Source organism: Perca flavescens, chromosome 4, assembly GCF_004354835.1.
Source record: "Perca flavescens isolate YP-PL-M2 chromosome 4, PFLA_1.0, whole genome shotgun sequence".
NCBI classification, from domain to species: Eukaryota; Metazoa; Chordata; class Actinopteri; order Perciformes; family Percidae; genus Perca; species Perca flavescens.
In genome coordinates this window covers 26,359,306-26,381,292 of record NC_041334.1, presented here as the reverse complement: position 1 = coordinate 26,381,292, position 21,987 = coordinate 26,359,306, and the positions used below count along the sequence as shown (strand labels likewise).

Here is a 21,987-nt window from a genome sequence, read left to right as displayed (position 1 = left end):
TCTCAAACTTGATACCAGAATATTAGGGGCCATCTGGGACATTACTCACAATTACCTCACACACACAAGTGAAATGCTCTCACACACTCTACTGAAATGCTTTCATATACAGTACACTACTGAAAAATTATACTCTCACATACTGACATACTATACTGAAACCTCACACACACACACACACACACACACACACACACACACACACACACACACACACACACACACACACACACACAACTGAAACTCTCTCATAAACACTACTGAAACGCTTTGTAGGCCTATATATGTATTTAAGAGCGTTTCAGTTGTGTTTATGAGAGCGCTTCAGTACAGAGCATTTTCAGTATTGCGTGTGACAGCGTTTCAGTTGTGTTTTTTGGAGATCATAACATAATGACTCATTGATTCATAAAAACAGCCTCGGTTTTATGCCAGTTTTTCTGAGATAATAACTCATGAGGTTTGACTAATGAATTCACGAAAACAGGCACATTTATTTGTTCTCAAGTAAATATGATATATAGATTGCAAGGGGAAAAAAGAGCTTTTATGAAGACAAAAGTGAATACAGACATGAGGAATCAGCAGGGAGAATGGGAAGACTGTGGTTTCCTGACACTAAGCATTATGTCCGACATTACGTGCGTTAGCTATACTTAGATAGTTAGCCTAAAACTGACATTTGGATATTTGACTTGAAACAAAATGCTTGCTGCAAACGTAACGTTGGATATAACATCGGATATACACTGTCAGATATAATGTTAGTAGGATCCCACAGTCTTCCCGTTCTCCAAGTCTGTATCCACTTTTATCTTCATAAAAGCTCAGTTTTGGGCACCCATATAGCTCAGTTGGTAGAGCGGGTGCCCATATGTCGAGGTTCACTCCTCGACACAGTGTAGACAAATCAACTTTACATTAGTAGTCATTACTAAAAATCATTAGTAAACTTACTTCACTTTTGTTCAAATATAATTAATATGAAATATCACGCTGTACTTATCAAAACTATAGAAAGATATCATCCTCTTAAATATATATTTTTTCTTTGTTACAGAATAGTTTTAAGAACAATGCATTTATCTTTATTGAGACTCTTTTAGCTCCATATGTATTCTGTACATTAATTCCATTAAAATAGAAACAAAAACAATTGAAATCCCGTGATTTTCCAACGTGCCCTGCATGAATGTGATTAGCCATACACTACCTCACTCACGGATGTATTAAGAGAACGCCTCACTGCCCAGACCCCATCAGTCCCCACCCTGAACTTACCGTTAGACACGCCTCAGCATGAGACGGGTCGGCCTGACATGGTAAGTTCAGAGGGTCAAAAATACGAAATCAAATTATTTTCCAGATGGAGATACGGGTAAGTTCATGGGCGTCAATTTGGTTTGAAATGTGCTGGGGACAGAGACGCAAATGTGGAAGTACATTTCCAAGTGCTGGGTACAATGACGCATTCATTTTTGTTTTTCTCTGTCCTGTAGCTTACTAATGAATAAAAACGTGGTTTAATGTACGTAAACAATGATCAATGAGTACCAAATTTCTCTCTCATTTTGCTCCTTATAACCACTGAAAACTGTCAAAAAATCAAACCCAAAGTCCAATTATTATGGACGTTATCTGATGCGTTTCTGCTTCACATTTTCAGCAGGGCAGCGGATCTGCTGTGGGTTGACTCCCAACGGTTCTCAGGCTTTATACAGTCTATGGTTATAACGTGAACAAGCTTAACGTTAACAACGATCAGTCATCACCACTTTTCTGGTTAGATTTTTTTGACAGTTTTCTGTGGTCATGAGGAGCAATATGAGAGAGAACTTTGGTACAAGCTTTTTCCTCGCCATAGGCGCCAATGAAGAAGAAAATGTTAATGTAAGATAACTTATAATCGTTGGATTTCGGTTTAGTTCTTTTGACAGGCTTAAGTGAACATTACAAGATATGGCCATGATACATTTGGTGATCATTGATCGTTGTTTAGGTAGGCTACATTAAACCACGTTAAGCTTTTTCACGTTAAGCAGAATGTCCTGACAGGCAGTGTTGTGAGAGGTGCGTGCAGCCAGCGCAGCAGCAGAGCAGCTGTATGTGCCTGCCCTGTGGGGATAGAGATTGTTGTGGATTTTTTGGCATCTGTCGCATATGTGTTATGGACTTCTTTTTTTTTTTAACTAAATTGAGATTGAGGTTTTCAAAAAAAAGTGGTGGGTACAAATGACTCATGACGAAATCTGGTAGGTACACTTATACCACCGTCCCCACCGAAAATTGAGCCAGTTCGTGAACACATTTGTTGCAATCAATTGAAACACGTTCAAACTGTTGAAATAACAGTTTTAGCCATAGCCTACATATAGTTTGCTGATTTCTGGATGTTATTGTTGTGTCCCTGATGTTAATGTACATAAGATGAAACCTGCATGTTGGTTGAGATTTGTTAGCTAATATTATAACGTTACCTAGAGCAATTTATGGTTGCAGACTCTGATGGTTTCTTTCTGTGATTTTCCTTAAGGTACACATCAGTGTCTTTAAAAATAATAAAGTAGTAAAGTATTTTAAAGTAGCCTATTCTATTCCAGACGCCAGCTTTTATTTTGAAAAGTCAAAGCTGGGACGGCAATATATGAGACGGGACGGCATGAGGGGGACGCTCCAGGCTGCAGCCATACAGTCTTGCCCAGGTCTCGGTCATGGTGCAACAACAAATGTAGATAAACATGAACAGTAACTCAACTATACAAAACTAAAACACAGATAACATAAATGCACACCCAAAACAATAACAGAACATTATTATAACACACTTTAACTAGGACAGAAACCGTTCAGGATGTTCAAATGATCCCGCCCCTCCCATGCAGAAACTTAACATTCTAGTTATCTCTGCTTAATATGATCTGTGCACTGCATGGTAAGGCCGATTATTACAAACAACTAATGTGATTTCGTAATGAATATGTTTTTTAACAAAACATGAAATAATAGGCTACGTAGTGACCACTAAGAACTTTAATTACAACTAAATCTGGGTTTACAGTGTATGCAGTTCATGAAGTAGGCCTATGTTGCCGTCGCATGTCAGAACTCTATGGAACGAGCTCCAGATGCTGCTGCTTCGCTGAGTGTTGTGTTGAGGTGCGGTGCGGTGCGGTGCGGTGAGGTGAGGTGCGGTGCGGTGCGGTGCGGTGCGGTGCTGCTGCTGCTGCTGCTGCTACAGGGGGAGCGTCCGTCCACAGCCTGCAGCGCTGCGATGTGCGGCCGCCTTGTCCTGGCAGCTCCATTTTCCACATCTAATTCCATTTGCAAGTCCACAGAGGAATAAATTAATTAAGGGGGGCTACCTCCGTGCAGGCGGGAGGTGAAACAGACTACACTGTGCGTCTTTGAACTGAGGTGAGCTCCCTGTTCTTATTTGTCTGGAATATTAATAGCCCTTATGTATTCTGCACGTCATTTGTATGGCATTTCTAGCTCTGACTAAACATTTTACGGTTTCTTCTCGTTTTAGAGAGAAGAAACGAGAACGGTGAACACTATCGGAGCCAAATAATTTTCGATAAAATGCCTGAATTTGAACTGCGGTCAAGACAGCCGACACACAGATCTCCGTGATCACATCAGCCGACGCTGAAATTGTAGTGCACTCATATACTAGTACTTTTGGTAAATGCCTTTAAATGGAGCTGATCGACGGTCTTAGCAAAGTTAGCGACAAGAAAAACATGGGACTACTTCCGATTTTCAAAATAAGGTGTTAAGAAAGTTTATAAGTACACAAAAATAATATTGGATTATATTAACAATAAATAAACATTTTTTTTTACTGTATACATTTGTAGATTTTACAAAGTAATTGTCCTACATTTCTACTCTAAAATGACTTAAAATCTGAAATTGTAGGTGCAATAAAACAACGTTGCTCCATAATTCCAGAAAATGACTGATTTATTTGATTACAGGACATCTTTGACTACACCCTTACTGAAAATCAAACATTTTTACTGTATAATTGTGGAGATTTTATCAAGTTAATGTCCAACATTTATACTGGGAAATGACTTCAAATCTGAAAGACGTTGCTCCATAATTCCAGACAATGACTGATATATTTGATAAAAGGACATGAGAGAGTAGCGTGCTGCAGATAATTGCAAAAAGCAACTTTTGTTAGCGACTGTGATGAACAAAGAAGGATAACTGTCATCCCAACATGCAAGCATTCTGTAGTATATGCCGGTGACTTTTTATAGCACCTCCAGTCTCATATTATTAGTCATTTCATGGTGGAGGTATGGGATTTCCATATTTATACAGTAACATTTTTGATTTTCGGTATGGGTGTAGTCAAAGATGTCCTGTACTCAAATATATCAGTCATTGTCTGGACTTATGGAACAAAGTCTTTTTAACGGTAGAGGTATGGGACAATTACTTTGTAAAATCTCAAAATGTATACAGTAAAATGTTTTTATTTCTTGCAAATATAATCCAATAATCGTATTTTTATGTACTTTATATATACACTTTCTGAACACCTTATTTTGAAAACCGAAAGTAGTTCTATGTGTATCTTACCGCTAACTTTGCTAAGACCGTCGATCTGCGCAGTTTACTGTAACTGCATTTACCAAAAGTACTAGTGTATGAGTGCACTACAATTTCAGCGTCGGCTGATTTGAGATCTGAGTGTCGGCTGGCTTGACCGCAGTTGAATACAATAGATTTTCGTTTTGGAGAATATGTCTTTCTCATGTAAGGAATGTAGGCCCTAATCGAAAGAAACATCAAGCTTTGAGTGCATGATTTTTTCTTCTGCAGTCTTATTCACGACAAGGTAGGCTATAGCCTAGGCCTGTCTGAGAGATCGTATTAGGCTATCTCCAGACATTTTTGTTCGCTTGACAGGTTATTGCATTACTTTGGCATTTTTATTATGTTGAAAGATGCAGGGGAGTAAGGAGGAGTGCTGATGCAGAATACAATTGCAGTGATTTAATATTCAGAATCTGGATGAGGATACGAATCTGTCTCTCTTACTTAGGGAGGGTCCCACAGCCTCTGTCTGTCCACAGCTCTCCTTATCTCCTCATAGGCTTGTTTTAGGTTAATTAAAAATAACTAATAGCTAGGCCTACCCTTTCGTTCAGATTCGCTGTGGACATTTTCTCATGATTTAGATAATCTCGCTCACCTCTCAGACCAGTTAGCCTACTGTAGTGAGAATGGTTCCACCATCTAAGCTAATCATCATGCACAATATAAAGTAGCCTATTATCAGGGCTATAGCACTGCCACTATAAGGACTGTGGGGTTGACTTAGCAAGCTTAACAGAACACAGATCATACTTAATGTAAAAAAAAGAAGATAATTATACTCCTCCTGTACTTTATGTTTGTATTAGCCTACCTTATGTTATAGCCTGAGCTGAGTAATTATTCAATATTATGTTTATCTGATCTCGGATATGATCATGTCATGCTATCTTTTTACAACAATCTGTTATTAAATGGTTTGTTTTAACCACTAAATTCTTAAAAGCTGCACATTTGAATAGTTTTGTGATGCATAATAATGGATTTGTATGCTTTTACATATTTTGTTATTTCATGCTCGTGCATTTCTCGGTTTGATGTTGCATGTGTTTGTTAGAGCTAAGATAATTGGAGATTATTAGTATACTGTGGCATACAGTTTATCTAGGAAAGAGAAGGCTGAACCTAAAGGTCTGATTGTAAAGTGAATACAGTAGGCCTACAATTTTCTTCTGTTATTGGATGAATAATTCAGTCCTAATTCGTTGTGTACTCAAAATCTATTTTCAAGATGTAGTTTTGGAGAGAAATCTATCTTATTTGATCTTATACAGACAGGACCACATCCAAATGCCACTCTCTTTTGAGTCTGCAACTGTGAAGGAAGTGACACTAGTGAGTTTGGTAAATATAAGTTTGGCTATATAATGCACATATGGTGTATCTGACATCAAAAGTGCTTTTAAAGCAGCACTTTGAGAAACCAGTTCCTTTGAGAGATGTTTAACTGCACACCACAACAGCCCAGCTAATAGGCTGCTTAGCGCTGGTTCTATCCTATTGATTTTTTTTTACCATAATAAAGCTAAATTGGTCACCCCCTACAGGATTTCCCCTGGGGGCTGTAGCACGCAAGCAGCTGATGAAGCGTATGGATGCTCGACTATGTTTTTTACCCTATATTTTATGATTCATTTGGCTTATTTCTTTTTGTTTCCAGATGGGGAAGGTGCTAACTCATTTCTATCTACATTGTTTCTGGAGATGCAAGTGCCTACTGAGGATGTCCTTTTACTGACTGGATAGAGGCATTTAGGTAAATTTCCTACTGCACTTTCCCATAGGTTGATAGTTGATGATTTAGCTTTGTTAATCCTTGCTGTAGAGAGCTCAAGCATAACTAGCTTTCACGCTGAGCTATCATTTTCTTAGTTGCAGTTGAGCCGGCTAGCCAAATTTTCCTCTGTCTCCCAAGCAGATTTAATTTAGAGTCGTCGTTAAGTAACAAAACATTCGGGTCAGTAGGAATTCGACTAATCCTCTCACAGGAAAATCAACAAACCATTTAATGACTGGGTGTGCCTCAAGACTGTTCCCCCATGGCACTCCATAACATGATCTTAAGCGAAGATAAAAGAAAAAGGATGTCCAGGGGATCTCAAAAATATGACAATACACTTATTTTACAGGAAGATGTCTGTGTGGACAGAACAATTTTGGTCATGAATGGTGAAAGCATAATAAATTAGCATTGTCATTACATTTACGTCACAGCAAAACAAACAGGAGTATATATTGAGAGATTGTAATGAAAACATCCCTTTCCTTAGGGTTGTACCTTTAACATCTTTCCATAGCTGAGAAAGAAAAACAATGGGAAATTTTGACAAAATTGAATATGATGGCTTTATGAATTGTCTGAAACCGATTTAGTGTTCCGGTTAGGACACTAGCGCAGATCTAGAGCCTATGAGGAGGTAAGGTGAACTGTGGACATGTGGATCTAGTACATCATATTAGCTTCAGCTGAATTTTAAAGTGGATCTCTCTATGGCAAGTGTGGACAGTAGGTATAATTACAACAATCAGTCTTTCAACATACATGTGTCTACGTCAGGTTTCAGGATGCGCTCCCTGAGAAAGACGGTGTTGCTCGCCATCCTAGTGTCTGTGGTGGTGGTACTGGCCCTCCTCCATTCGTGGCCCACTCGGGCTTACACCACAGTGGATGTGTGGCAGCGACAGGGACCAATAGTAGAGAGGCATCTAGAGGAGAGGCTCCCAGAACCAGACCACCGATTAGGTAACATCCCGTTTCACGTGAGGGACAATGTGGCAAGGTAATTAATTTTTTTTAACCTGTTTATTTATTCCATCTATAAACTCCTCAGCACAACAGAGCTCAGCTAAAACCTGATTTCCTCACATGCATGTGTCTCCGATGATCCATCCAGCTTGTTGGCACGTAACGGATGCGTATGTGAGGGTGAGAGTGGAGGAGTAAACCTGCCCTTCGCCCAACTTCTGTTCCCGCGGGTGTCAGCTCACCCGCTGCACACCGCCTTTGAGGCCTCTGAGCTGGAGGAAATGAAGAGGAGACGGGCCAAAGAGTACAAGAGTTTCCAGGAGAGGTAAGCGTCACCATAAAACAAAGTTGTCAAATGTTGTTACCAGAAGAGATAATGATGGAATGTTGTCTATCTAATTGGTGAAGTATTTAATGAAGCACTACTAGAAGGACAATCACTGAATATCATTTTAATGTGGCTTTATTTGACTAAATCCAGATTCAGTCATCTCTGGATCAAGATTGCAACCATTCTGTCTCTCTCTCTGACATGGAGAAAATCACTGATGCTCTCTTATCAACTGTCTCATACTATACCTCTTCACCTTTTGGTGCCACTCAGGATTCATTATTCCATCCCAAAAAAATAGATCAAAATGGAAAAATCATATTAGTCATTTTTTTTCAATTTCTTTTTCTTTCCTATACTGGATCCCCTTGATACCTTTTTAACATTGAAAGGTTTTTCTGCACAATATTTTTTTACAGCCAAGAATACAATCACAAGGTGACAAAGTTATTAATAGCTGCTATTGAATTATCTCTGATGTTTGTGGTTTCAAAGAGCAAAACTCACTGAAAGCGTATTTGTCCACTTATTCCATTCCTGTCTATGTGTTGTGATAATTATGTATCAAGGAATGGACAGAATCACTGAAATTGTCTCAAAGTTTGTTTACTTGCAAGTAGAGTCAATTTTACAGCACTCACAGCAAAGTACAGAAAAATGACTGACCAAAGCCTTCTACAATAGCTTTTTCTATCAGTGAAAATGAAGACATTATAGAAAAGAAGATGTTGTCTCCAACAAGGTCAGGAAGTAGCTCCCAGGATTTATCTTGTGAGAATGTCAGCAGCATTTAGGCTTTATTTCATGCAAACAGTTTAATATTTAACAGAAACAAGAAGAGCTGTTTAGTTTTTCTAACAGCTTGTGAAAGTATGTTGTGTGTAGGCTGCAGTATAAATCTTCCTGATGTGGATTCCCCCCCTCCCCTTCAGGTCACAGACACCTACAGATGTTCTTATTATTGCAGAGGCTAACAATCCCTTACAGTATCCAACACAGGGGGTTGAGGTACGACCCCTGAGAACAATCATCATCCCAGGTAAGACATCAGATAGAGTGGGACACGCGTTTAAACAAGACTTATTTGTTAAATTAGATTGTTTTCCAACATTTACAACTGGATGTTGGGGTAGCACATTGCTGCTGTATTAGATTAAAGGTCCCATGCCATAAAAATTTCACTTTATGAGGTTTTTTAACATTAATAAGAGTTCCCCCAGCCTGCCTATGGTCCCCCAGTGGCTAGAAATGGTGATAGGTGTAAACCGAGCCCTGGGTATCCTGCTCTGCCTTTGAGAAAATGAAAGCTCAGATGGGCCAATCTGGAATCTTGCTCCTTATGAGGTCATAAGGACCAAGGTTACCTCCCCTTTCTCTGCTTTGCCCACCCAGAGAATTTTGCCCACCCAAGAGAGAGTGAGAGAGACATCATGGCTTTCAAATGAGCAAAGTGGCAGTTGGTCAAGACCACACTCCCACCCTCCACCTTGCCCCCCCTCTCTCCTCCTCAATAGCTACATACACAGAAATGACACATACTAAGGAAAGCTCATTGTGGGACTGGCTCTAGTGGCTGTAATTCTGCACCAAGTCTGAATTTCAGGAAAGAGACTTCAGATACAGTATTAGGGGACCACTAAGGTCTATATAAAAGCATTCAAAGAGCACCATGTCATGGGACCTTTACATTATTTAATTAAGGCATTGGCTACTACAGCTAATAGATCATCAAGCTACTTCTTGAACCAACCTAGAACTGGCTCATGTGGCTTCTATCAGTTTGGTGTAGAAAAAGTCACACTGGATTTCACTTATCTGCATGAGATAAAGAGCATTTTAACATGTTTAGCAGGAAAAAAAAAGAATAAAAAAACAATGCTTAAAAAGTAAGTAATATACTCTTTAGAAAGCATATATTTATTTTAATTTCTGCTGACAGGAAGTGGATTAAATTGATCCCAATGGGTCTAGTAGTGTATAAGTCTGTTAATTGTTATCATTATGCTTTCAGGCTTGGCCTTACACAGCCTTCCCAGAGACCACTACTCAGTAAGTCTTTCAATAGGTCTGTCTTTACTTTTACATATTTTATTGTATTGTATATTTTATCCCACCTATCCCTTTCTTTCCATCTCGCTGCAGATAAACATCACTGCCACGCTAGGAACGCTAAACGTGGCAGCAGAGGTGGACGGGATGAAAATCAAAGGTGATGGCGAGATGCACATGAGTCTGTCAAGCAGCCTCCTGCCCAACCTAAACCGACAGCTGCAGTTTGTCACCTACACAAACACACTGTTCCACCCTAACACAGCAGACACAGGTGAGGCCTCACACTAAAATCAGCTTTTCTTTGTCTCATTTTCTCTCTGGACTTTCTTATTCTAATTTTGTCTTTCTTTTAATTTGTACCCAAACCATTTCTGTTCTTTTCATGTACAGAATCAAGTGCTGTGTAATCCGGGATTAGATTTAAAGCGATAGTTTGGAGTTTTGGGAAACAGGCTTATTTTACGGGTATAGAGTTAGATGAGTAGATTGATTCCACTCTTACATCTGTACAGTAAATATAAAGCTACAGCCAGCAGCTGGTTAGTTTTAGACACTCATGTGTCACTACATATACCGGTCCACATTAATTCCTTTGTCGGATTGTCATTGTGTGCTATGTGGTATTTTGTTGCCTGTTACCTGCCAAATTTACTACCTATTTAGGCTCTTACCACATGTAAGCTTTATCTTCATTAAATCACTGAAATAATTATGCTGCCTCCTCATCTTTCTGCATTTGGGTCCAATCCCTGTCCCTGTATTCCCTGCACCATGACATCTAACTCTCCGCCAGAAGGCGGTTAAGCATATTTCCCAAAATGTCAAATTATTGCTTTAAAGATGATATCACCTAAAAGAAAACAGATACTTTGTTTTTTTGGTCTTCTTCTTTTTGTCCTTTAATGTCTCCACATCTGCAGTTGGTCACCACATAGAGATAATCATCAAGGAGGATTTTTGGTGCGTGCTCTGCTGCAACAGCACTCTCCGTACTCCATCTATATTTGCAGAATTTATTTCTTTGTGTAGAGCTGGGCAGCCAATCAGAAGGCCGTCTAATACTGTAATACAGCCTGCTTGTTTTGCTTAAAATTAATGATCCTTAAAATTAAGCTGTTATATTCCCAGTAATAATACTTTCAATTGTGGCTCTGTAAAAGTGACAAAGCCTGAGGACAGGCCATGACCAAAGACCAAATTTACTGCTCTAAATTGTCTGTCAACTTGTTACACTCTTCAGCATGAATCTTTTTGTGGATGGTACTAAAATATGACATTCAGTATGTATAGATGTATTACATCAAACAGCATATTAACAACTGTGGAGTCATTAGCCACAGTTAGATCCTATTACACTAATCAAATTTATTAAAAGTAGTTTTTGTTGTGTCTTTTAGTGCAGTTGGAGACAGAGGGGCATCAAGCCAGCTTCAGTATCAAGATTCGTCACGGTGTAACACCCAAACTGTATAACACAGGATCCAAAGGAGGTAAAACACAACACTATTAATCATGCAAAACTCTGACTACAGTCTGCACTACCAACAGTCACCTGAGCTAAACAGTTCACATCACCTGCAAAACTCATTCAAAGCAACACAACTCTTAACACACGTCTCAAACAGTACGCACACGCCTCACTGAGATAACACACACCGTCACTCAGAACACACTGAGAGTAAAAATACTAGCATCAAACACCAATACAGAAATTACAAACTTTCTCATCTTTACAGTTTGAACAATTTTAGTGACTTGACACTACTCAACAGTTTATTTAAGGAAAAAATATAGATTGTATAGCATACCAATTTTTACATAATGTAAACAAGAAGGAGTGAAAATCAGCAGTTTTCTTCAATAAAGTATTTTGTCTCTAGTAATTTACGGAATTACTGGGGGAAAAAAAAACTAAAAGGTAGATAACAGTACCAAAGAATAGTGTGACTACTACTGCCTCTCTCCAGCATCATGTGACAAGTTGTCTTCATCACACTGGATGTCTGCATCATCTCTAAATACTAATGAATGTGGTGTTTCTATTGCTTTCACCGCCATTACTTTCTGAAAAACAGTAAGAACGCAGTTTTACTATTGTAAAGATATAGTGTTTTTCACTTTTTTTTATAGCTGTGTATATAACCTCAGACATCTTACCTGGACATATTGGTATCTTTGCTCTTTTACCTGTTTCTCTCAAACGGTACAGTGTATAATTGTTTCATTCTTATTTGGTGTTTGTATACAAAAAAAGGCTTTCTGAGCTTTCTCTGTATAAATACCATACTGTATATGTTCACTAACTAGTCTAAAATAAGACACTTGCTTAGGCTTTCAGCTAAAATTGCAATCAGCAGTGTTTGATAGGCACCAGACTGAAATCTATTCTGTTTTGAATGTGTGGTTTACAGTTTTGACAGCAGTGTGTTAGCATTTGAACAAAGTGCTATAAATCTACAGTGTTGTGCACGTTGTGGTTAAAGTCATGGGATAAGTGTGCAGAGTTTTGAAAACTGTGTTCAAGCAATGAAAAACGAACTAGAGTTTAGTCCACATGAACTGCTGCTGTGCAGACTGTAGTTAGCGTTTTGCAATCGAAAAAAACTGTAAATGTGTTAACTATTTGCTTAAAATAAAAAAAGATAACTTTCCTCTAACGGTTGTTTGATCTTACTTCTCTACAGAGTACAACATCAGTGCCCTCGTAACCATAGCTACGAAGACTTTCCTGCGTTATGATAAGCTTCAAGATCTTATCAACAGCGTGAGAAGATACTATCCAACCGTCACTATAGTAATCGCTGATGACAGCGAAAACCCCCAAACCATTTCGGGGCCTTACATCGAACATTACATCATGCCTTTTGGAAAGGTAGTGGGAAGTGCCAGACACATACTGAAGTATTTTAATTTCACATTGATGCTCTTTGGTATTCAAGCTTTGCGACATGTGTCATAGGGTTGGTTTGCCGGACGAAACCTGGCCGTCTCTCAGGTGACCACAAAGTACGTGCTGTGGGTGGATGATGACTTCATCTTCACAGCCAACACCAAGCTGGAAAAACTGGTGGATGTTTTAGAGAGAACCACTCTGGATCTGGTGAGGCATAAACCATTTGTTTTAAATGTCTGGTGTTTTTGCTGTCAGTGACATCAGTGTGTGTGTGTGTGTGTGTGTGTGTGTGTGTGTGTGTGTGTGTGTGTGTGTGTGTGTGTGTGTGTGTGTGTGTGTGTGTGTGTGTGTGTGTGTGTGTGTGTGTGTGTGTGTGTGTGTGTGTGTGTGTGTGTGTGTGTGTGTGTGTGTCCAGGTGGGTGGTGCAGTGCGGGAGGCCACAGGTTACACTGCCACCTACAGACAGACCATCTCCATTGAGTCAGGGGAGGAGGATGGTGACTGTTTACACATGAGGAGAGGATTTCATCACGTCATCCAAGGCTTCCCCAACTGTGTTGTGACTGATGGGGTCATCAACTTCTTCCTAGCTCGCACCGACAAAGTCCAGCAGGTCGGCTTTGACCCGCGCCTTGCAAGGGTAGCACACCTGGGTGAGTACAGTGAAATCATTATTTTCATATAATACAGTTAAGATGGGAGCGCTGATATGACTATATACAATGTAATATACAAATGTTTTAGCATTCCATGTTTATGACAATGAACATAAGACATTTTCTTAATGCACACACACATAGAGAAGAAACATGATGGTGAATACACACATACTGAATCAGAGCAGGATGTGAAAGAAGCAATACCTGTGTCCCAATTCCACACTACTGCACGTACTGATTGTATACAGTAGGTATGTATTTTAAATGTTTTCTTCATACTGGTACTTTGTACTAAGAGGAAAATATACAAGATGTGAAATTATGGATCTTAGTCAAACTGGCTTCACAGGTTTCGAAAGCCACTGCAGATTAAATTTACAGTACCAAGAAGATTGTAATTGTTTTATTTTCATATTTTTAGCTGTTTGCAGCTCCATGAATTATTTTGTGTTATTTATGCAAACGTACATCTTTGATCATTTTCAATTTTGTCTTATTCAGTGTGTACCTAGTCTCGCATTGCCAGACTTATCTCCACAGCTAGTGCAACTTCAAAACCCACTTGGAATTTACTGAAAATTCAGTTTACTTGGCATGCAAGATTCGAAAAGAGATGTTCTGTAGAGCTCCACTTAGGATCTGAAAAATGTAATGATGGAAAACAATTAGAATCAGCTGCATAATCATCAACGCTCGCTTTACAACAAAGTGTTTTAGTAATTTATGTTTTAAAGATTCATATCTTATGTTAGTTATTCAGATAGTATCATATACCAAGATAATTGTTCGTAGAAATTATACTGTGAAATTCTCTAATTTGCACATCCCAGAATCAGTGCGCTGCTATAATTAAACTAAATGCATGCATTAAATACAATGTTTTTCAATTTAGTCCTTTAATATCCAGTTTCACACTTCTCCCCCCTTAGCTTTTAGGTTGTAAAAATCTTCCTATTTCCCCCTGTCTTCATGTTTTTATGGCTGCAATATTCCAGCCAATTTTTATTCTGTATATGTTCTATAATTGACCTATGTGGTGCCTTTGAAAACATTCCACATGAAACCTTTAATGACCCTAACCCAGTGAGGTTTAAGAAGTTAATCAAATTAGATTAAAGAGCCCCTAATATGCTTTTTGGGATTTTTTTTTTCCATCTTTCAGGGTGTTATATAGTTTTTTGTGTATGTAATAGATGTATAAAGTACAAGAAAGCATATTTCTAATGGAGTTTCTCTCCCACAGACAGCACTTTTTCTCAACTGCCTAAAAATGCCTCGTCCACATTCCTGTTTAAAATTCCAAATAGTGACATCACTGATTTAGAAAGCCCGCCCAGTTTTTCACATGTGCTGCCCATAGGTACACAGCTTGCCCGGTGGTGTGTTTGAATTTGGTTGAGCAATAGGGTTGGGTACCGAAACTCGGTGCCAATAGGGAGCCGGTGCCGACGTAAACGGTAGTAACGAGACCGAATAAGAACGAAAGTTTCGGTGCCTCATTTCGGTGCCTGACTTTACACTACACCTGACAGCATGTAACGTTAGCCTACCTTTAGCTAGCAGCTGGATTAATCACGGTTAAAATGCTGACATCTAACGTTAAACAGTGTAAAGTGTGATTGTATTTCACTGTGGAGGACTTCAACAGCGGGATGTAACAGTCTGCTCTGCAGCGCAGCAGCTGCCGTTGTCGCAATTCATAGATATACAGTATGTTTATATGGTCGGAATTAAACAACATAGACGGTGCGTTCACTTGCAGCTGCCGTTGTCGGAATTAAACAACACAGACGGTGCGTTCACTTGTGCTGCCATTGTCGGAATTAAACAACACAGATTCACTTAAAACTGGTAGCCTCGTGGTGCATTCACAGTAATTGTAAAATACCCTTTTCCCATCTGGGGTTCAACAGCAATTTCCTGGTGAAATAAGTTATTGTTACTGTTATAGTTATTACGTTATTATTAAATCTTTAATTTTGACCATGGCCTTAGCAATAAACAAGTCACTGACTGTTGTTTACTACCCTTATTTTTTTATTTTTTTTTATTTTTTTAACTTTATTGAAAAGTACCGGTTCAGGCACCGGCACCGTTTTAAAAGTATCGATTTAGCACCGGAATCGAAAAAAAACCAAACGATACCCAACCCTATTGAGCAATCACAACAGAGTGGGCCAGCTGACCAATCAGAGCAGACTGGGCTTTTCGGGAAGGGGGCACAAGAGCTCAGACAGAGTGTATCAGACAAAGGAGCTGCAGCAATGGGCAGTATTAGAAGTAGAGTTAGAGTTTAATTAGAGTTTATTAAACATCAAAACATGTAAACCTATTCTAGTAGACCTTAGAGTAAAAATATGACGTTAAAAAGGAGTATAAGAGGGGGTCTTTAAAATGAGTTGACTGGATGTGTGTATTTGTGTTATTCTTTTGAGCTGCTGTAACAAAGGAATTTCCCCAGTGTGGGATTACAGTAATAAAGTCTATCTTATCTTATTTTATCTTATTTGGCTCAATCATTTTGTTTGCGTTTATTTCGCAGAGTTTTTCATCGATGGCCTGGGTTCTCTCCACGTGGGCTCTTGCGATGACGTCATTGTCAACCATGCAACCAAAATCAAACTTCCCTGGGTCAGCCAATCAGAGAGCGACAAGACTTACGCCAAGTTTCGTTACCCGCCGGCCTCCTCTGACGCCACACACACGAAAAACGGACTCCTGTTCTTCAAGAACCGATTTCAGTGTTTGACTCATAATTAGTTCCTGAGGGTTCCTCTGCTCCTCCTGAGTTGCCAAAGAAGTTCTCCTCCGCCCCGTCCCGTCAGATAAGATTTAAAACACACACACTTTGGTTTGCTTTTTCTTGAAAATCTTCACAAGAGGTTTCAGGCTTCAACATAGAGATGTTACATTAGAGCAGTTTTTAGCATGTTTATTTGGTCAGTGCTAAAACAAAAAGTCCTGATACACAGTAAATATCCAGAAGCTGGATATGACCATCCATGCTCTCTAGAGAGTAGAGAATCAACAAACACAGACCTAGTTAAATGACTAATGCAAGGCTTTTTGTTTGTCAAATCTTATCTGGCTTTACATCCTCGAGTTGTTCTAACAGAGACTGAGCTTTGGGTAAACCAAACAGATAGCATCTTCATTGTCATTCTAGGCTAACGTGAGCAGAGGTTCATGTGTCCACCTTCAATTTGCACTATCCAAAAACAAGACTGAGCTTGAAAAAGCAATAGTGACGTCTAAGAGCCTGAGGACAAGGGGGAACTTTCCAGACAGTGACAATCCTGTAGACACAGCGCAGTGTACTTTTCACAAATGCCACATGAAGAACGCATTCAGAACTTTTCCACCTGTGGTACCTGCGCTCTGTGACTGACTGGTCGTGCCAAAGGTTTGGCTGCTGGCTCTAGGGCGTTTTTATCACTTTGTGTCTTTGGTTTTGCTACCCCTCTTTAGCCAGAATGTGCCATTTGTGAGCGATCAATTTCATCTGAGCAGGACAAACTTGCGATCCCATCACATCTGGTGTAGCCTGATCTGGGAGCAGCCTTGTTTTTGGTCTTCTGCTGTCTTTCACTTTCAACAAACATGTCAAGAAGAGCAGCTCTTCTGTCCAGTGCACACTGATGAATAACAGTGATTCATTACATGCTCCCTAAAAACAAAAGTTGAATCAACCAAAGTGCATGTTTATTTTCCCTCATTATAAGAGAATAAATGAGGAAAAAAAAACAAGGACATTGAGACAGAATTAATAAAAGTTTGGTGATAAATTAACATCTTAAAAAAAAAGTGAGTAGTCAGAGCATGAGAGGAAAACTGAGAGAGACAAAGTAAATGAGACACGGTGAGACGGTGACGTTTTTATACTGACTCTTTGGAGAGTTACTGTATGTCCAACTAACACTCATGCCTGAAGTGATGATGCTGTTGTTTTATACCATGACCTTTAGATGGCACCCTTGTATCACTCTATTGTTTCCTAATACGTTTTTAAAGCTAGGTTAGGCTGTTTTCTGTAAAAGGCCAAAAAAGAGAGAAAAAATCCCACCAGAATTGTAAAATACAGCCCTCCTCTTGCAGCTCTCTGCGTCTGCATTTGTAGAACAGCCAATAGGAGCGCCCTCTGACCTGTCATTGGCCAAAGTCTTCTGTCACGGGCTAGATTTTCTAAAGCCTGCAAACAGAGCCAAGAGGAGGTGCAAAGTCTATTTATTGCTCAGTCTACTTGAATTACAATATGCTCAAATGGTATTATGGAAGTTTTGCCCAATGATGCCAATAAAACAGTATTAGCAAAGAGGGGGCAGAGATGTATTAGCTGATGCTTTTTTTAAATCTTGAGAAGAATATTTTAAAACAATTTTGTGTGATGTTTCTTTCCATTATGGATTCTTCTGTTTGTTCACCTAAATGCAACATTCACTCTGTTCACCTCTGTAGACAGGGGTCAGAATGAAACTTCATCGACAGTATTTTAAAAGGCTTTTGTGTAGTTGTGTGTTAAAAAATGTGTCTCATGTTAGGAACTGTAACCAACTACTGAGATCTTTAACTGAGCTGAAAACCTTTATTTTAAAACCAGTGATATTTATTGTGTTAACAGAAATTTTACTTGCCTGCTTCACCCAAAAACCACTGGTGTCAGTTGAATGATCACAGCAGTATGAAACTTTTTTAATTTATTTCAATTGTTGACATATTAAAATGTCTGTGGAACACCTGTCTTTAATTGCCCCAAAATATTTTGTGCGGTTGGGAAGGGGGGTGGGTGTGTGTGTGTGTGTGTGTGTGGGTGGGGGGGATGATAAGTGATTGTGATTTTTTCAGAGTCAAAGTTCAAATGCAGGTTATTTTTGCTGTGAGGCAACAGCTGTAACTACTGAACCACCATGATGCTCCTTAGTACACTATAATATAAAAAAAAAAAACATTCAAAGGATATGAGAATTTTAGAAAATTATAAAGTTATTTTATGGCATATTTACAAGGACTGCATAGTATCAATGTTGAGCAGTGCACAGAAGGCAACACATATTGTGTGTTAGAGAGCAGACGTGTTTTAGAAGATGTAGGAGTTGTTAATAAAGCTGGGTGCATGTAAGCCTACACTACAGTATGGTGTGTAAATGAAGATCTTTGGGACATAATGTTTCATACAGTCAGATATCCAACCACCACAGTGCCATTGGCTATACAGAGGATCCAAACAGCAATGTTCTGTTTGTTGTAATGTAGAACAGCAGCCAGGTGTCGGAACTGGTGCCTCACTTTCTGGTGTTTGCTTTCTCCTTGTTTAAAAATTAAAAGAAAAAAAGCCATGCTGCCTAGTAATCGCACTGTTCAACCACAACTCACCTTACATTTTATTAAAGCTTTCTACAAAAACAAATATTTATGATATAAAATGTTATATTAATAAATTAAGGAATTATCAAATTGACATTTTGATTCACCAAATCATAGACACAAGCATGAGTGTCTTCAATCTCTCCACTAGAGGATGCTGTATACCAGGTTCTCTGTTATGGAATTGCTCTAGTGCAAAGATCTAATTTTATGCAACATTTTTAAAAAGAAATTGAAATAAATGTGGCTAAGCCACTCTTAACTTGTTTTCTTCAAATAGAAACACATTTCAGAATATACAATTGACTGTATAATGACAGCTGAGGCAAAGAAAGCCATGAGGACACCCTGTACAATAAGGTAATTGGGGTGTGGCAGTACCTCGGTCCAAGGGAACCGGCTTGGGTCGTGGGTTCAAATCCACGCGCGGACCAAGAACAGAGTGTGGACTGGTAGCTGGAGAGGTGCCAGTTCACCTCCTGGGCACTGCCAAGGTGCCCTTGAGCAAGGCACCGAACCCCCAGCTGCTCAGGGTGCCTGTCATGGGCAGCTCCCTCACTTTGACATCTTTCCATTAGTGCGTGTATAGGGCTTGGGCATATGTGTGTATTTCTGTGTGTAATAACTAACAACAGACTGAAACATTTTTTTTATTTTCCCTAACAGGATCAATAAAGTATGTCTTAATCTTAAAGTGGCTGATAATGTGGCTTCTGACACAGATTATGGTCAGAAAATTGACTTAAAAAAAGAGTAGCAGGCTGGAGAGGAGAATCTTGTTTAAAAAACATTTTCATGGTTTGCTGCAGTGACTTCTGCTGTCACTGTAGAATTCATATCCTCCAAAGTAGCCTAAATGTTTTAATGCATCTATTTATATTAACAGTACCCTGGGAAGATGAAGGGATTACTGAACAGTCCCAAGGGGCCCCTGGACCAATGCCTCTGTTTGAGGTGACTGTTACTATTTCTTGTTTGAATCAAACAACAACAAAGAGGCACCACAGAGAGACAAAAGTGACCACAAAAAGATACAGAATGACTACAAAGAGGTGGAAAACAACACAAGATGCAAAAAGCTGCATGACTACAAAAAAATGCTAATCAGCTACCTAGAGAAGCAAAACTAAGAGATCTACAGCGACTACAAAGAAACGCAAAACAACCACATCTTGCTCCCATGTAAGAGGATTGGGGGTCCTTTGACATGTCTGTGCCCAGGGAGCCGTTGTCTCACCCAACATCTCATGCAACACACACAACACGCTAGCTCTGAAATATTTTTAGAAGTTGTTTTTTTTTCTCCAAAAACGATGACACGTATCTGAAAAGCATTTCCCTTTCTGTGTGTATCAGGACACAAGTCAAATAGCTTTATTGATATGATCACATATCACACATGAGATTATTTACATTCAACATGACAGTGACCGGTGAGCACCTTTGTCTTCCCTTTGTCCTTTTTCTGCTTGATTAGGACGTGTGCCCTGTGTGAGTTTGCAAATGTGTTTGGTTCAGATAACAGTAAAACAATTGCAGGGTTAAAATAGCCCACCAAAGGGAAAACAGCTATTTTCTCAAGGAACACACAGTGTTTGCAAGGAACACACAGACATACACAACTTGTATGGATTCAGACTCCACAGTGAAGCTGGAATCTGCAATCACTCAGTGATTTCAAGGATACAGACATTTGAGAACACAGAGTATGACTGCATAAAGGGATTTGAGATTAGAGTTCTCAGGGGAAATAAAGTGTAATTGGTCCTTTATGAAAATATTATGATCTACAAAAATATTCATCCATGAATTCTAATGAAAAAAGTAAGAAATGTATACATATACGTACAATATGAAGTACAGTCTCTGTGGTTCTTCAAAACTGCATTTTCACACATTTCACCATCTGTAGATGTGTGAATGTGCGAATATGTATGCGCACACGCACACACACACACACACACACACACACACACACACACACACACACACACACACACGCACAGAGATATGATTATACAAGATCAAATCCAGATTAAGCTAAACCATGGTGGTATTTGATTGATATTTGGAGGGAAATTAAGAGCAAAATGTGAGGAACGGAGACACTGAGACCTTGATGACATCTGTACAGGAGTGAAACAAACAATGCTGACAGATCACGCTGACTCAGTTGAGGCACTCCTACTGCAGAAAAGTAAAGGGAGTTCATTTGTCATCGTAGTTCATTTTACTGCTCAATCTCCTTCAGGTGATCCAGGTTGTTTGGTCGATGGGCACCCATGTTTAATGTGGTCTCCTGGAAACTGGAAGTCACACCCTGAGGGAAAAAAAGCAACTAATTAAATGTTTTTAATACTTGTGTGGTTTATACGCACAACTTCAAATAGTAGACAGAACGTTCCTACTTTATATTTCCAGTGTTACACAAACAGTTAATGGTAATGGCACACAACTCCTCATAATAAATTCATTACTCTGTCCTTTTGGGTGGCCTAAAAGTAAATGAAATGTTGTATATTACTTTGTAATTAGCTAAGCGGTCAGATAAAATCATGATGTGATTCATGCTAATAATCACATCACCCAATATTAACATTAACAATCTTGACTATACGCTGCGCCAGTGCCCGGAGTTGAAAATCAACACTGGTTTAGCCGCGTCATCCTCCCCAGCTCCACCCTCTTGTCCAAATATGATCAGGTCCGGTTAAAAAAAAATAAAAGATGGCGAAGGCCAAATGGCAAACTCGTGGTTTACAAGAACGGCAGTCCATGTGGCCGAGTCCACAATTGAATGGGTGACGTCACTGCTGCTACGTCCAGTCTTTTTTTTACAGTCTACGGTAAAATCCCATCCCACAAAAAACTGACTGGGTTTCCTTATTTCACAATTGGTTTTGACAATCCAGATACCCAAATATATAAGCACTGAAAATATGGGTTTTCATGATCTGTCCTCTTTAAATGATTTTTGTTTGGGGAAGCCACTTAAGGGAAGCAGAACATGCTGTTAACACATTGACATATTTTTAACAAAGTTATTACAGCTAAAATGTTAGCAAACATTTGCTCATTTATACATTGAGCAGCTACGAAGCAAAATAATCATTCATTTGGAGTTGTGTTTCTGTCCACCTGACAAATGTGAATCCAATTTTAACTTTCCTTTAGCTGTTTTTGTCTCTAACAACTCCTGAGGGAAATATCTGACTCTTTTTAGTCTTAGTCTTAGCTACTAAATGCCCCCACATGTTCACCAGCTAGTCGCTAACTGTGTCTGCTGTTTGGTGCTGTGAGGTTTTTAGAGATTAGTCCCCTGATATCAGCC

At 39.2% G+C, this 21,987-nt stretch overlaps 2 protein-coding genes across 10 annotated transcripts in view; one reads left to right on the top strand and one right to left on the bottom strand.

The window, feature by feature from the left end:
• The first annotated feature begins 3,254 nt into the window (after nt 1–3,254).
• On the top strand, nt 3,255–18,034 carry b4galnt1b (beta-1,4-N-acetyl-galactosaminyl transferase 1b). Of its 4 annotated transcripts, none has more exons than XM_028575642.1 (12): nt 3,255–3,414; nt 6,275–6,370; nt 7,172–7,394; nt 7,509–7,685; nt 8,624–8,730; nt 9,703–9,740; nt 9,834–10,014; nt 11,141–11,233; nt 12,428–12,615; nt 12,703–12,843; nt 13,052–13,289; nt 15,838–18,034. In XM_028575642.1, exons 3-12 carry the CDS (start codon nt 7,180–7,182, stop codon nt 16,053–16,055), a joined length of 1,596 nt encoding a protein of 531 aa, XP_028431443.1. In that variant the 5' UTR covers nt 3,255–3,414; nt 6,275–6,370; nt 7,172–7,179; the 3' UTR covers nt 16,056–18,034. The 4 variants fall into 4 exon arrangements, with proteins under 4 accessions (XP_028431443.1, XP_028431444.1, XP_028431442.1 ...); XM_028575643.1 differs by lacking the exon at nt 3,255–3,414 and adding an exon at nt 4,667–4,773; XM_028575641.1 differs by lacking the exon at nt 3,255–3,414 and adding an exon at nt 4,667–4,855.
• Nucleotides 18,035–20,001: 1,967 nt separating this feature from the next.
• Nucleotides 20,002–21,987, bottom strand: part of arhgef25b (Rho guanine nucleotide exchange factor (GEF) 25b) — a 30,356-nt gene continuing 28,370 nt past the window's right edge. For all 6 annotated transcript variants that reach the window (XM_028574829.1, XM_028574831.1, XM_028574826.1 and 3 more), the window contains one exon: nt 20,002–20,976. In XM_028574829.1, coding sequence (XP_028430630.1) covers nt 20,887–20,976 — 90 coding nt within the window. In that variant the 3' untranslated portion in view covers nt 20,002–20,886. The remainder of the gene's footprint in view (nt 20,977–21,987) is intronic.